At 41.5% G+C, this 14909-nt stretch overlaps 2 protein-coding genes across 2 annotated transcripts in view; both read right to left on the minus strand.

Moving 5' to 3' along the window:
- Positions 1 to 3493, minus strand: part of eml1 (EMAP like 1) — a 63325-nt gene extending 59832 nt beyond the window's left edge. The window contains exon 1 of the mRNA XM_051077926.1: positions 3420 to 3493. The gene's annotated coding sequence lies outside the window, so the exon portion shown is untranslated. The remainder of the gene's footprint in view (positions 1 to 3419) is intronic.
- On the minus strand, positions 2715 to 12607 carry pkdccb (protein kinase domain containing, cytoplasmic b). Its single transcript, XM_018683944.2, is given in 8 exon segments — positions 2715 to 3745; positions 4130 to 4306; positions 7833 to 7940; positions 8244 to 8323; positions 8672 to 8943; positions 10797 to 10949; positions 11694 to 11858; positions 11860 to 12607. Coding segments are annotated over 8 exon segments (1506 nt in total). The 5' UTR covers positions 12304 to 12607; the 3' UTR covers positions 2715 to 3638.
- Between the last annotated feature and the right edge of the window lie 2302 nt (positions 12608 to 14909).

A 14909-nucleotide genomic window follows, 5' to 3' on the forward strand; every position in this document is an offset into this window, starting at 1 on the left:
GTTAAAAAAACAATCTTTCTCCTCCCCCGCTCGTTCCCTGAAACCTTTCACGAAAGACCAACTTGTCAATTACACGGTTAAAAACAGAGGAACACTGTACCACACATGAACATGAGGACGGTGAGACCACATGATCGTTTTAAATGTTTCACCACCACGCAAACATGAAAACATCCCTAAACAACAACAACAAAAAAAGACTTTTGCAACAAAACAAACAAGCTCAGAGCGGCTCAACGTTCAAAACCTCCACACATATTTCCAGCTTTCCAGCTAAATAAACAAAGTCTGGAAAGAAAGGGAATACTTTCAGACTCAACTGAGAATACAAAAACTATGCTGTGAAGACCTCCTTAGGAACAACCGCAGCACACGGCGGTGATTCACCAACCCCAGGCCCTCCCAGTAATCCTGAATATGAAGAAAGGTGCATTGTTGTGCTGTGAATATACACCACATTCAACTGAATAACCTAATGACTCTATCACTGCTCGCCATACGTGGTGTGTTTCAAAACACTGGAGCATAAAACAACATGTGCAAGCCTCGTACCAAGCCAGGACATCCATTAGCTCTGTCAAAAAGATTGCCAAGACAAACCAGTCAGACGCCAGACATTTTCTTCTCTGAGCTGACGTGGAGGAGGATGAGCCTCAGCTGTAAGTCTTAATAAATTAAAGCTTATCAGTGGAAGGAATCCAGTGGGTGTGCTCTTGATTATCAGTGTGAAGACCTTATTGGTGTATAAATGCATTAAAAGTTATGTAGTGTGATCAGTTTACCGAGTTGGCAGTTCATCTCAGTTTGTTGAGGTATTGCTGTTAGACTTAGACTTAGCTTAGAAGTCTAAGTCCTAACTGAGTCCTAACCTGCATCTGTGCTCTCAAAGATTTAGACGAGAAGATATCGCCTGAGTCTCTACAGTAAAAATGAAACTACACCCAGCAGCCAGTTAGCCTAGCTTAGCATAAAAGCTGGGAAGAAGCTGAAACAGCTAGCCTAGCTCTTTGAAAAGGTGAAAAATAAATCATTAAAATAAAAAATACATCAACCAGCACCTATAAACCACATATATATTTGTTTAACCCCTACAAAAAATGTGTAAAAATGAAAACTCACCATTTTACATCGGGTTATGTGCCACACAGTTTCTGCAGGCTCACTAACTTCCCTCTAAAATAGTGCTACCTTTGGACAGAGCTAGGCTAGCTGTAACCCTGTTTCCAGTCTGTATGATAAGTTAAACTAACTGCTAGCTATAGGTGCCTTTTCAGCGAGAAAATGACTAAGCATTTTCCCCAAAACTATGCTCAACAGTTAAAATAATTAAACTAAACCAACTAGTTGTTTTCAGTCTTTGTGCTAAGATTAGCTAATCAGCTGCTCGTGGTAGCCTCATGGTATCAATCTAACCACTGGTAGAAAATCAAGTAAGGACAGTTCCCAAACTTTTCTGATTTTTTCTCTGATTTTTGTGGCTCTCGGCTGTTCTTTCAGTCTATTTACTATAGCACAGATAAAACACACAGTCTTGTGGGGGATTCTGCCACCATGAAACCAGCCTTTCCAGTCAGTCTGCTCTTGTGTTGGTCCAGTGAGTTGGTTTGGTCTTATCTAATCTGACTCAGACTTCTTATCTCCATAATCAGACTCTAATCAGCCAGCTTTGTCCAGACAAAAAGGGGCCAACATAAGGCAAAGAGGACCCTGAGGCCTCCCCCGGTGTCTCAGCCATAAAAGTGTAATTTGTAGACAGGACATGTCCTTTCAAGTCAGTGGTAGTGGTATGGCTGAATGGCTGAATGGTAAAGGAATCACCACAAAACTATCTGGAATTTGCAGATAGTCTTGGTATTCTTGTTTTTCCTTCCAGGTTATTTTGCATTGTGTTGTGTTTCTCCAGCCAGATGTTGGATCAACTGATGTTATGTTATTATCACAGAAAATTTACTCTCTAAATTACCTAAAATTAAACATCAAGATTAAAGTGTTTGATTTTTTCCTCTTTGTAACTGCAACAGGAAATATGTGAAGAGTGGGGGATGATGTGTTTGAAAAGTCTCTGGCTTGTATCAGGATGTCACAGGCATTTGGTCTGCTTTTGCTCTCCCAGCAGAAACTCTTTGGCTGATGAATCTTGATGCTACAAGTCCTGACCTTACAAATCCCTCTTTCTGCCACCCTGCAGTCCTCACATTATCTCAGCCTCACCAGGTTCCTCCTGGCAGGCACAGATGGCAAGCCCATTCGTGTGCAAACCTCAGATTGAGCTCTGATTGTCCTGATGACTGTCTTTGTCTTACAGTAACACCGCCTCTCGCACCATGAGAATGGCCCGGTAAGTAAGCTGATTTACATGTATTAATTAAGGCTCATAATGAGCCCAGCATGACGCGGCATTTGAATGCATTCCTCTGGTATTGTGCAAACTCTGCAGAGCTCCGTAGGTTTGCAGTCTCACCCATTCAGATGGGCTACAGATTGTAGATGTGGGTGCACGCGATCAGATAAAGGACTTAAACACACACAAAACCAAGTTGGTATACACATGTAAGTTTCACCCCCCCCACCCCTCCCACTGACGCCCACACACACACACACACAAACACACACACACACACACACACAGAAAGCTGCTAATGAGAAATAAACAGCTGTTAGTTATAGTTACTCTTAAATAAAATAAAAATGCAAAAGACCACAACAGAAAAAAGTAGAAACAATACATTTATATAATTACAAATTGTAAAACTGTACAGTTACAATTAGTGAAGTATTAAAAAAAAACAAAAAAAAAAAACACTGAAGTGAATAATTTTTCATTGAAAATAAAAGTTTCACCCACAAGGTGCACGTAAGCTATAATGCACAATCATGTAAGAACAATTACATTTCATTTGATCATATAAATATTTATGAACTAAGAACTACAAAACTAAGTTTACAAAAGTATGTAAAATCAGACTGCTCTGGAATGGTTTTAATCATCTTTGCTCATTGTTGATGTGTAAATGCTTACATGGTTGTTGCCATCTCATACCACAGCGCAGCTAAGCCAGGGAACCGTGAAAAAACAGCCGCGACCTCAGCGCATTAACATCAAAGTGTATTTCTATAAGAGCTTGTTTTCTTTCCTCGTCCTCGGGCTTCAAAAGCTGAGCTGCAGCGGCTGTTCTCATTACCTCTTTGGCTTAAAAATCCTACTACGGGGACCCAGGCCTCACAACGAAAGCCAACACACATGGCAAATAAAGACAAGGTAGGGGAAAAAAAAAACATGTCAAGGGCACAAGGCTCTCCCTCCTTAATTGTACCTGAAGGGAAATCCCTTTAAATAGTAGTTGGCAGAGGCAGTGAGCTGGCAGGCAGATCAAACAGTCACTGAGCAGAAGCCCTATAAATACATCACATTCACTTGCCTCACTTCAAACGCCTCCTCCTCAGCCTCTCCGCGCTCCTCCTGTGAACCCACAGAGCCGAGCTGCGTTCAACATGTTTGTGAGGAGGACACAGTTTCTCATCTTAAGCGCAACATCTTGCTTTGCTTTGCTTCACATCGCCAGCTCCGTGTGTTATCTCTCATTCCCCTCCACAGTAACTCAGACTCCATTTAAGCTGGAGCCGTTCCGTTCCTCGCGTCACACAGTGGAAGTTTCAGGAGCTTTGGTTTTCTTCACATACACCTCGGATGTCCCATCAGGCACCAGATGACTGAAGCTGCTCCTGAAAGAGGCCAGGAGGCGACCTGCAAAGCACAAAAAAGAGGGGGAGGAAGAGGGGGAGAGAGCCATGTTTAACACGCCGGCAACATCAGTATAGTCACATGTTCTGACTTGAACTCTTTAATAACTGTGTACATTTCACAATTTAAAAGCTCCATCAAAAGATTAAAGAGATAGCAGCTCATGTTTACTCAGCAGTCTCAGTCATGTGACAAACATGACTCAGTTGGCAATTAGACACAGTTGTGCATGAAGCCGGTTTAATTTATGTAATGAGTTTCAGACTGCAATGAGCTGGAAAACCATATATAAGACCAAGCTTCTTGATGTGAAATAACATCAGACAGGCTTTTAGATCAGATGAAAAATCAGAGGAGAAAAAGGAGATTATCTGCGGCGTTACGAACCCGTCCACGTCTTCTGTCCGGTCAGAGTGAAGCTGCTGCACTGAGAGTGGGAGTTACAGATGTATGCGGCCTCTCTGGCGCTGTGGACCGACAGCACGCAGCCCTGCTGGCTGTAGGAGGGCCAGCAGCGGTACTCCACGTTCCCAGAGGTCCCCATACCTCGCATCACGGTGTAATCTAACCACAGAAAATGAGATGCCACTTCAATACATGAGGCTACTGAAAGATTCTGAAGCACTCTCTGAGGGTTAGATGAAAGTTTAATGATCCTTGTGAGGAAAACTAACTCAGCACAGAATGAGGAGAATACAGATGAGAGGATGAAGAGGAACAACAAAGAAAACACGGTACACAACTACAGAGCTCCTACTGACTCAAAGGGATTACTATTGTTATGATTGACAGACTTAAAGTAGAAAAAAAATGATATATAAACTTATATTTACTCTTTGTTTGTAGTGTTTGGCAGCAGGATCCAGTTTTGGTGTGAACATATTTAACCAAAAACAGTTAAGAAACATATTTTGTTTTTAGCCATCTTATAGCTCTAAATTATCCCAAAAATATATTCCTACAAAATATTTCTTAACTCCCACTGCATGTACATGTTCACAAGGTTCAACAAAAAGAACAATGAACATGAACGCTTAATTTTTGATGCCATTTTTTAAATGGTACAATAGGGCTGCCCTTTTTATTTTCTTAATTGTTTAGTCTAAAGAAAAGAAAATCACAGTTTTTCGTAATAACTAAGAATCATTGCTGTTTATTTTTCTGCAAAATGATGAAACTAAACTAAACTAGAACCATGTACATATATTCTAGTCTTTGTAACAAGAAAAAAAAAACAGCAGTGTGAGCTCTTCTCTCACAAACTGTTGCTCTGCACTGGAAAAAAAAAATCACTTCACCTTCCTCCTGCTGCCCAACATTTGTGTTACATTCATCATTATAATTCCTTCAGTCAGACTTCTTGTGGATCTGGCTTTAAATCATCTGCTACACATTAGCAGGAGCCATGAGAAAGAAGCATGAACACACACACACACACACACACACCAGAGATGGACAAAAGCCTAGTCTGTGAGTCCGTACGGAGGAGGCACACTGTTGCAAACTGTTAACCTTGCTAAATGGCAGGAGCTGGTGTGTGTGTAGGGGCATTGTTAAGAGGAAAAAGACACAAGGATCTGCCTTCTGGGTCTGAGAAAAGGGAACAAGGAGAAGGAGTATAGAGGATCCTTCTCAGGGGAGAAAAAAAAAGAGGTCTGCTGGGGAGCTAAAGGGTGGCAGGCCTCAAATGTTGAGGAGACAGAGACATATTATGAATATAGGCTCTCAGTATTTAAGATCAACGTCGGGAAACGGTCTTCTTCCATATTAATATACAGAATATCAAATGTATTTATATTTATGACTCGGGACCTAAGTAATTCTCTCTTGCTTTTTAGCACACAACTAAATTTATACATGCAACAACAGCGGTTATAAGAAACTACATATTTACCAGATTCTGGCTTCCCTCATCAAATCACAGATGATCTCAGCTGTGGAAAAGTTACATCCACATTACCAATGAATCTCCATCTGTCAGCAATTTCAAATTAAGACTTGGGATTTTTTTTCTACACACACATGCACACTCACGTTATTGCTCTGTGTTCCTCTTTGAGCTGTGTTGCCATTTGGCTTCTTTTATCAAGCTTTGTTTTAATGTCTTTGGCTGCAATTCTGACTTTTTTTTCCTCTCTTTTGAGGAGAGACATGTTAATGAGCGCATGTGTTTTTTAATATACAATTGCAGGATTTTTTATTTTTTTCTCATCTGGCTGTTCAAACATTCTAGTTTGACATTTGGGCACTTTTTTTTTCTTTCTTTTTTTTTTTTTTTGCTGGGAGTTAGTCAGGAAGATCATACCATCCTAATGGCTGCCCGATAAATAATTAGCTATAGTTACCAGCTGGCTAGCTTAGCTTAACATAAAGACTGGACACACAGGTAGACAGCTAGCTTGGCTCTGTCCAGTTTAGGTTTCATAGGGGGTTAATGTACCTGACTATTTCTTGGTTTGGCGCAATAACCTACAAATTATATAAAACATGTACATTAGTGAGCTTTACAGGTGCTGGTAGGCAGATTTTTTAACCTTTGGACAGAGCCATTCTGACTGTTTTTCCATATTCCTAGTCTATTATGTGATAAATTTAGCTAACCAGCTGCTAGCTTTAGCCATATATTTACCAAACAGATACTTAGTGAGAATGGTTATCTCATTAACTCTTGGCAAGAAAGTGAATAAGTCTGAAAATGTCAAACTATAAATAAACAAAACAAAATTAGGTTAATTAAACTAAACTAAAAACATTAGCTTAGCAAGACTGCAAACGGGGGAAGTGATTCTGCATAAGTATGTGTAAGTGTAAAAACGACCATTTGTGGCTTTGCTAAGGGTTATGTCCTGGAATATCTTGGCTGGTAGTAACTTCCTAAAGTCTTCTAAACACACGCACAACATTAGTTTTTAACTTTAGAGGTGCTGGTATACACATATTTTTAACTTCTGAACAGAGTCAAACTGGCTGTTTCCCCTGTTTCCAGTCGGCATGATAAATTAAACTAACTGGCTGTTAACTGTAGTTGTATATTTACCGGTCAAACTCTCTGTGAGAGTGTTAATCTTCTCATCTAACTCACAGCAAAAAAGTGAATAGGCTTATTTTCCACCATGTCAAACAATATACTGAGCTAAACTAAGCTAAACTAAACTAGGTTTAACTAAACATAAACCTAGCCAGAATCACCCTCAACCCAAAAACTACCTCTGTTTAAACAAACCTCACAATATGGCAAAAGGATATACACACATTTTTTTAGGTCTTATCACACACACTCAACAGCAGCAGGGCTGGCTCATGGCACCTCCTTGTTAAGCTAAAACATTCCCTCCCGGTGTCAGCCTCAGCGCCCAGGCCTCTTTACCCTGAATCTGTGATTAAATTCACAAAGCGCTGCTATATAAACAGTCCAGCATCTGGGGGACGGAAAAATCTCACCACAGGAACGCAGGCCAGTCATTCTGTTATTAATATTTCATAGAGCTGAGAGGAGCGGTGTGAGGGTTGAAGGAGGGGGGTGCAGTGGAGTGAGTGGAGGCGAGTTGGAGAGAAGAAAAGTGAAGAACTTTTGGTGCTTATACTAAAAGTATACAAAAGTGGGATGAAAGGTTTGCACAGAAATTACCTTATATGACCATTTTGAAAGGAAAAAATATGTTATGAAAGTTCGATAAAAAGTTGGCAAAAAATCTCTTTATAACTATCCTTAAGGCAAAAGACCTAAACAGAACATTTCTTATGTAAAGAATAACTCTGTGTAATCCCAGCACTGTTTTGTTAAATGAACGCCGACTGTGCTTTCTGATCCAGAGACATGCAGGATTAATCCCACTTTGTTGGTCTTGTCCTCTCATTCCAGCTGCCTAATAAACCTGTCAAAACAGCCCGAACGGGAGAAACACCCCTCTTCATTTTTTTTAAAGATACAAAATGAAGGTGGTGTAGGCTGACTGAGATTTCTCTAAAAGTGGATCAAAAAAGTCCCTGTATTGTCTCAAAGGAAAAAGGTCTACATGAGGGCCCATTGTACTTTATACAAAAGAAAGAAAGAAAGAAAAAAAGCAGCCTTCATTCCACAAGCTCTTACCTCTGATTATTGATGGAGGCAGGTTGTCCAGGTGCAGGCCAGACTTGTAGAGGAGCAGGATGTGTTCAAAGGCCTCCAGCGTCTGATTGATGTCAGCTTTCAGCTCCCCTGGACACACACAATGCATTAAAGTCTGGTAAAAGATCTAACTGACAATAGATATAAAGTCATCCAATATACAGTAGATGATTTGTTTTTTTTTCCTGCACTGGCTAATCCAAGTTGTGTGATCTCAACAGATAACAACTTGTATTCATCACTGTGTTACATGCCGAGAAGCATTTTGTCGAGCTCATTAAAACAGGCACTTAGACAGAGACATGTCATCACATGACTCCAATAATGGAATGATTTGCTTTCTGATCTTCAATAGTTAGCGTCCTGTCATGTCAAGACGTCTCTCGTTCTCACCTGTGGAGTTCATGATGTGGTCTACCAGGTGTGTGAGGCCGGGCGGAGCCTGGTGAGGCAGCAGGTAGGTGAAAAAATACCTGGGGCCAAGCAGAGACAACTCATTTAGAGAGACAGAAAGACAGACAAGCCCCATCACATAGTTCCCACAGAACACGACTTGTCTCACATTGGTGTTAAAACAAACACCAGTCCATAAAGCTGTCAGAAATCTGAGGTTTTTCTGAAGGGGAAATACTCCTTTTTTCCACTGGAACTACCAATTGATTTATCACACCTCATCCATTAAACCACAAATTTTCATCTGAGTGTCTATCAGCAACATTTTAGGTGTCAACTGAGCCTATATTTAAGCAATCATCCATGTAGCTGCTGCTCCATCCATCCATCACACGTCTATCATGCAGTAAAACTGCCACTTGTCTTACCTATAGGCATTGTAAATGTTCCTCTTCTCATTCAGTCCTTCGCACACTCCCTGAGTCGAGCAGGGCAGAGTGAAATTTCTGTGTGGAAACTGGAGGTTGCAGTCCGCATCACTCTGACAGGTGGTCTCCTTGGCGCTGGCATCGTCCAGGTCGGTGAGCTTCAGCTCGCCGGCCACTGTGACGAACTGCCGGGGCTGGAAGTCCAGCAGGGCCACAGAGCCCAGAGGAGACTGTGAGAGGAAGTGGAGGAGCCTGACCAGGTCCAGACACACCTAGGAGGAGATGAGACGTGCCAAAACTTGATCAGCCGGATTGATGTTTGTTTAAGTGCACACAAATGCAGTCAAGGAGAAACACACTGTCCTCGTAACACCAGAAACACTGTAACTAGGGCTGAAACAATTAATCAGTTAGTCAAAACAAAGATAAACTGTGATATATTCAGCAAAAAATGCTAAATGTTCAGTTTACAGCTCTATAATGTGAGGATTTGCTTATTTTTTGCCATTTTATGTGAATTCAAATTAATATTTCTGACTTTTGTAATGTTGGTCAGACAAAATTTCAACTTAAATGTGTTATCTTGGGCTTTAGAAACCTTTATCTGGACATTTTCCAGTGTTTTCAAACATCTTAAAGATTAAATTAAACTTGAACCCATAATTACAGTATTACAGTATTTTCTCAATTAATCATTTAGGCCATAAAATACATAACAAAAACTATGCCGATCATGACTTCCTAAAGTCCAAGTTGACATATTTAAACATTTTGTTTTGTGTAACCAGTGGTCCAAAGCCCAAAAACATTCACTTCACTATGAAAGAAGACAAAGAAAACCAGCAGAAATTGTCATCGGAGAAGCTGGAATCTGTGACTTTTGGCCAATTTTGCTTTGAAGGGGATTATCTCATTATCAAAATTGTTGCTGACTTATTTTCTTTTATTTTTAAATTTGACTGAATTTTTCAAAAAATTAATCAATAATGAAAATAACTGTGATTTACAGCCCTAACTGTACTGTGAAATTTGGGTTTAGTTTGTGTGGTTCCTGCAGCTTCTTCCACTTTTTGTCAAATTAAAAGCTTTTAAAAATGTTGGAAGAACCAAAACAAGTACTGGTGTTCAAGCTAAAAGGTGTGTTTTTTCCTGAAAAGGTGACAATATAATTAAGTTTCATGATATAGCTAAAAATGGTAAAATATATAAACTTCCAGTTGCGCTAAAATACGAGTGTTATTTGCTTTTAAAACGTTTCACCAACCACATTTGCAAGCCATTTCCTGAGACTGCTTTTATAGTACTATTTAAATCTTATAATAAAAAAAACCGAAAGAGAAAATAAGTAGGCCACTAAAGGCAAAATAAAGGCATTAGCCACACACTGACAGAGCATGAAATGATTCTGTCACACTACAAACATAGCTGCAGTGTTAGGTAATGCTGCGAGTCTCTGGGACGTCACTTGGTGGGATCGAAGCACTGTAAAAACAGGGCTGGGTGAAACCAAACACCCCTGGATTACTGTAGCCTGCGCAGATGCAACGTAGCTGAGAGGGGCCAAGCGGCTCAAGGGGGTGGGGGGCGTATTATGAACGGCTGTTGGAGTGATGTAGCAAGACGAGGCCCACAGTCGAGATGATACTTGCAGACTGGGATGCTACTTTTGCTAATCCAAAAACAAAACCTGCGAGTTCTAACTTTTTTTTCCTTCTCCTCCACTCATTCTTTCTCTCTCTTTCAAACCCATCCATGCATGAAGACACGCACACACATACTTGGATCCCTGGAGTGTAAAATCAGCTTCTGTTGCCTCCCACTGTGAGCATACCTGTGATGGGGGTTGAACTAAATCTGTGTGTGTGTGTGTGTGTGTGTGTGTGTGTGTGTGTGTGTGACATGACATTCCTAGCCTCCAGTGGATTAACTCCAGGACCCATCTCCATTTCAACCAAGGCCTGATCAAATACACTGAGGGACAGATGTCAGACCTCCAGGAGTTTCAAATGTCCCCCTTCCCTCATCTCTCAAACTTCACTTGCAAATAAGTGTGTGTCTATGAGAGATAGAGAGAGTGTGCTACAGTGTGAAGGAGTGTGTGTATCCAGAGCTGTAATGTCCTTACCCTGAATCTGTCCTCCCAAGGGCTCTGGAGCAGCTGGATCATCTGGAGAGGATTCCCCTGCTCCAGAATGACTGTGACTCTTCCTCTCTCGCCTCCTCCTCCTCCTCCTCCTCCTCCCTGGCCTCTTGTGTCTCCTGCACAGTGACCCTTGAGCTGTGGAGTGGAGAACAAATGTGGTTAGTCACAGTAAAATAGGGCAAAGATCATTAGCCTTATGTTACTTTTTTAGGCATTTTAACTCTGCAGAAATTAAATACAGTAACAGGCTAAAGTGTCCACACGTTCTTAATTGAGAGGACATGGTGTTCTGCCAGCTCTACTCTCTGCAGCTCAGACTTGTGACATTGAAATCACATTAAAACCAACAGGGTAACGCGCTCTGTACACTTGTCAATCGAAATGTTGGACACACTGCCGCCACACGACGGCTGGATGTGAGGAACAAACCCATCCGGGTTGCTCAAACTAGTTCTAAATTGGGTTGTAATGGTTTGAGTGAATAAGCGCTGGGGGGTTTCAGATGCAACCAGGGATAGCAGAGAGGACAGAGGCACTTTGTCAGCCCTAGTCAAACTGGACCCAGAGGTCAGAAGAGGGTCAGTGAATTTAATTTAATTACATGGGAAGGTCCCTGCAGAGCCAATGAGGCCCTTCACTCAGTCGACTGTGTCTGAGACAAAGGAAAATGTGAGCAGTGGTGCATGGATTATGGAAAATCTTGGTAATATTCCATCAGTACTTCCAGTGTTTGGAAGTGGGCAGTAGTTTCTGATGCTCTACACATTCCTCAACTTTGTGTTAAATGTTGCTTTGGTATTTGCTCATTAACTTTACATTTTAATGGATAGAAAGTTTTTAAAAGTCTTTAAATTGATGCACACAAGGAGGACACTTTACCTTTATGACATTTGGATGCTGCAGCCTCTGCAACAGGACTATTTCTTTCTGCAACTTGTAAGAAACGAGCTCGCGGCAGCCTTGCGGGTCTTTAAAATCCTCCAAACACTTCCCCATATCTATTCCCTGCTCGTTGACCAGTTTTAGGGCCACGGGCTGACCTCCAGGCCAGATTCACTTTGACAACCAGCTTGGTGTATCCAGACCCGAGGATCTCCACCGCCTGCATGTCCGCCAGAGAATCACAACCCAGTTCATCCATATGCGCCTTCCTGGAGCCATGCGTGATCTCATTCCACAGATTATAATCCGAAGTGTGGTCCAGTTGGGGTGAGAGTGGAGTTTCCTCTGATAGTCCGTTTTCATCATCATCATCATCAGGTAAAAGCAGCGGAATAATTTCTTTGCGCCTCTCGTTGAGCTGGTAGATCAACGCCCCGCGGAGCGACGCCAGCTCCTCCTCATCAGCAGCAGCGAGAGTTGCATTGGAAAAGTGTGAGATTCTGCTTCCAAACTGCTGCACGCTGCTGATCAACAGTGACACCAATATAGAAAGAACCACGAAAGCCAAGAGGGCAGCCGCGCGTAAAGAGTTGCCCATCTCGGGCATTTTTCCCCTCGCGGCAACGGCTCCTACCACCACCACCACCACCAGTACTCCTACTGCTGCTGCTGCTGCTGCTGCTGGTGACGGGCGGGGAAGGGAAGAGAGAGGGGAGGGGGGCGCACACGGCCGCAGGCTCACCAGACGACCGCTCTCCCCGAGTGAAAGGACTCCTCCTGACTTTTCTGCAGGAGAAGCGATCGGCTCCTTGTTTCCACCTCCCCGGGAACTCCCTCTGGAGGTGTGTCCTGCGCGCTCGTAACTTTACACCCGCCGAACAACTTTGCAGGAGAGCTCGACCTCATGTTGTCACTCAGTCCGCATGTGAAAGCGCCTCCCGCAGCTGATTTTACAACAACAATCAGACGCGGTGTCTGAGGAAACTCTGCTGCCTGATAATGAAGTGGATGTTTCATTTAACACAGACACACCAAAAGTAGGAAAAAACTAAAATTAAAAATATAATAATTTGCGCTTTAAATTTGATTAGAAATATACATCCAAAACTACTTTCAGGCTATAAAACCTGTGTGTTCATATAGAGATATGTTTGTTACAGTGTGAGGGAGAAACAGATGACCGCTGTCACCTCCACAATCTGTCCAACAGGTGGCAGCAAAACACCTTTTTGTATCTAGTAATGTAACAGATTGGCTTCTTATTGATCAGGAGCCTTATTAGTTGAATTAAAATATCATATCAGACCTCTACAAATTCACAGAAACACATGTTTTTTCCCCTCTTTGTTTCCACACGGTCTCTTATGGTGTAGTTCTCCTTGTATCTGTTTATCCAACTGTATTTGTTTCACAGATCTGGAGGCAGCACTGAAGCTGTAATGAAGCGTTTCCCAGAAATCTGCCACAGGAAATTATCATGGCTGTCACCTCAGCACCAGCCAGAAGCCAAACACCCCCCTCTCTCTTCAGTCTCTCATTATATGTGTATGTGTGTGTGTGTGTGTGTGTGTGTCTGGTATCCAGTACGTGCCTGTCAGGCTTTGGATGCGTGTGTGTGTTTTTTTCCTTGTGTGTGTGTGTGTGTGTGTTTGCCAGGCTGGGCAGCTAAACAGTGTAATTAATCAGTGTCTGAAGTCAACAAGGCATTAGCCGTGTCAGCTGCAACACAGGCTGTTCAGAAAACTACGTGCCGACCACCAACACAGCAGGCGTTTGTCACATATGAGCACGATAATTCACAGAAACACTCCAAACTTGTACATGAAGAAAGTCCTTAACAAATAAGCTCGACTGCAGTTTTGACTAATTAACTCTTGTCTACAACTTTGAATCAGTCAGCTCAGATGTTCACTCAACCCATTTTACTATGTACTAAATCACATTTTGAACATCATGACTCACTGAGGCATTAACAGATATAAGCGAGGCTACATCATTGTAATTAAAATAAAGATATCCCCCTCCACCGTCTCTGCCTCTTATTTAAAACCATGAAATAAGACTTTGATCTCTCCTACAAAACTTTCTCACACCCTCCTTTTCCCGATCTTTGCCTTTCTTCCAATAAATCATTTTCTTTTTTTTCCCAACATGGCCCCTCAGAGACAAGGGCCCAGTGCCATGATTCATATTTATAACCAGAGCCAGACCAGCGGCCGCCTCATTAGCAGAGAGTCACACAGGTCTGCTGTGTCACAGTTTCTCCTTTCTTTTAAACCGCTCGGCCTCTCTCTTACTTCTGCTCTTACTTTGTTGCTTCATTAAGTAAAAGATAGAGCGATTTCTAAACCCATTGAAACTTATTAACACAATTTGTTCCTGAGAAACAGTAAAAACACTTTTTGGCCATTATAAGTCAGGATCAAACTGAAGTAATACATAAAAAATAGTAAAAATGTCAGGAACTCCCTCTTGATCTTTGCACAGTCCACATCTCAACCCAGGTTTCTGAGATACTGCCTGAGGATTTACATGTTTTCTCCTCTTTATAACTGTACTCCAGTGCATTTTCAGTGAGAGATGTACTTTATCACTGTACAGGATTATTCACAGGTGAGAACGCTGCATTCAAAACAAGCTAATCTCATAAATATGAAGAATTACTAGACCGCAGTGCTACTTTCTGGTAAGTCATACATTATGGAGAGTTTATAAGAGAGTTTAAATATAAGTACAAATACACCAAAGCATCAAACGTATAGGGCCTGAAACTCTGACGCCTGGTCTCCATGCATTTTCTGTGCAATAAAAAATCCATGTGATGTTCATTCCAAAATATAAAGGTATGTTTAACAACGGTTAATAAATCATTTACTATCACTGTGTAGGTCAGTTAAGACATTGATGAGAGCAATGTTTGGGTTGCCAGGTTGTGAAAAATCTCAGCAGCTGGTGTTTAACTTTTCTATTTGTTTATGTTGTAATAATGTTATTTACCTATTAATAAATGCTAATGATGTCTGGCCTTCTAATGGAACAGCTAGTCTGCAAATAAGAAATGTCAGTAGGTCATTAATGAAGGGAACAAGTCTGCAGATGTACGTGGTATTAAACGGCCCTGTCGAAATGGTAACCTGGTAATTATTAATGGCTTATAACTGATATATAAAGCATTAGTAAACTATTTGTTAATAACACAATATGTTAGTGGTT

Source organism: Lates calcarifer, linkage group LG19 (genome assembly GCF_001640805.2).
Source record: "Lates calcarifer isolate ASB-BC8 linkage group LG19, TLL_Latcal_v3, whole genome shotgun sequence".
Classification (NCBI taxonomy): domain Eukaryota; kingdom Metazoa; phylum Chordata; class Actinopteri; family Centropomidae; genus Lates; species Lates calcarifer.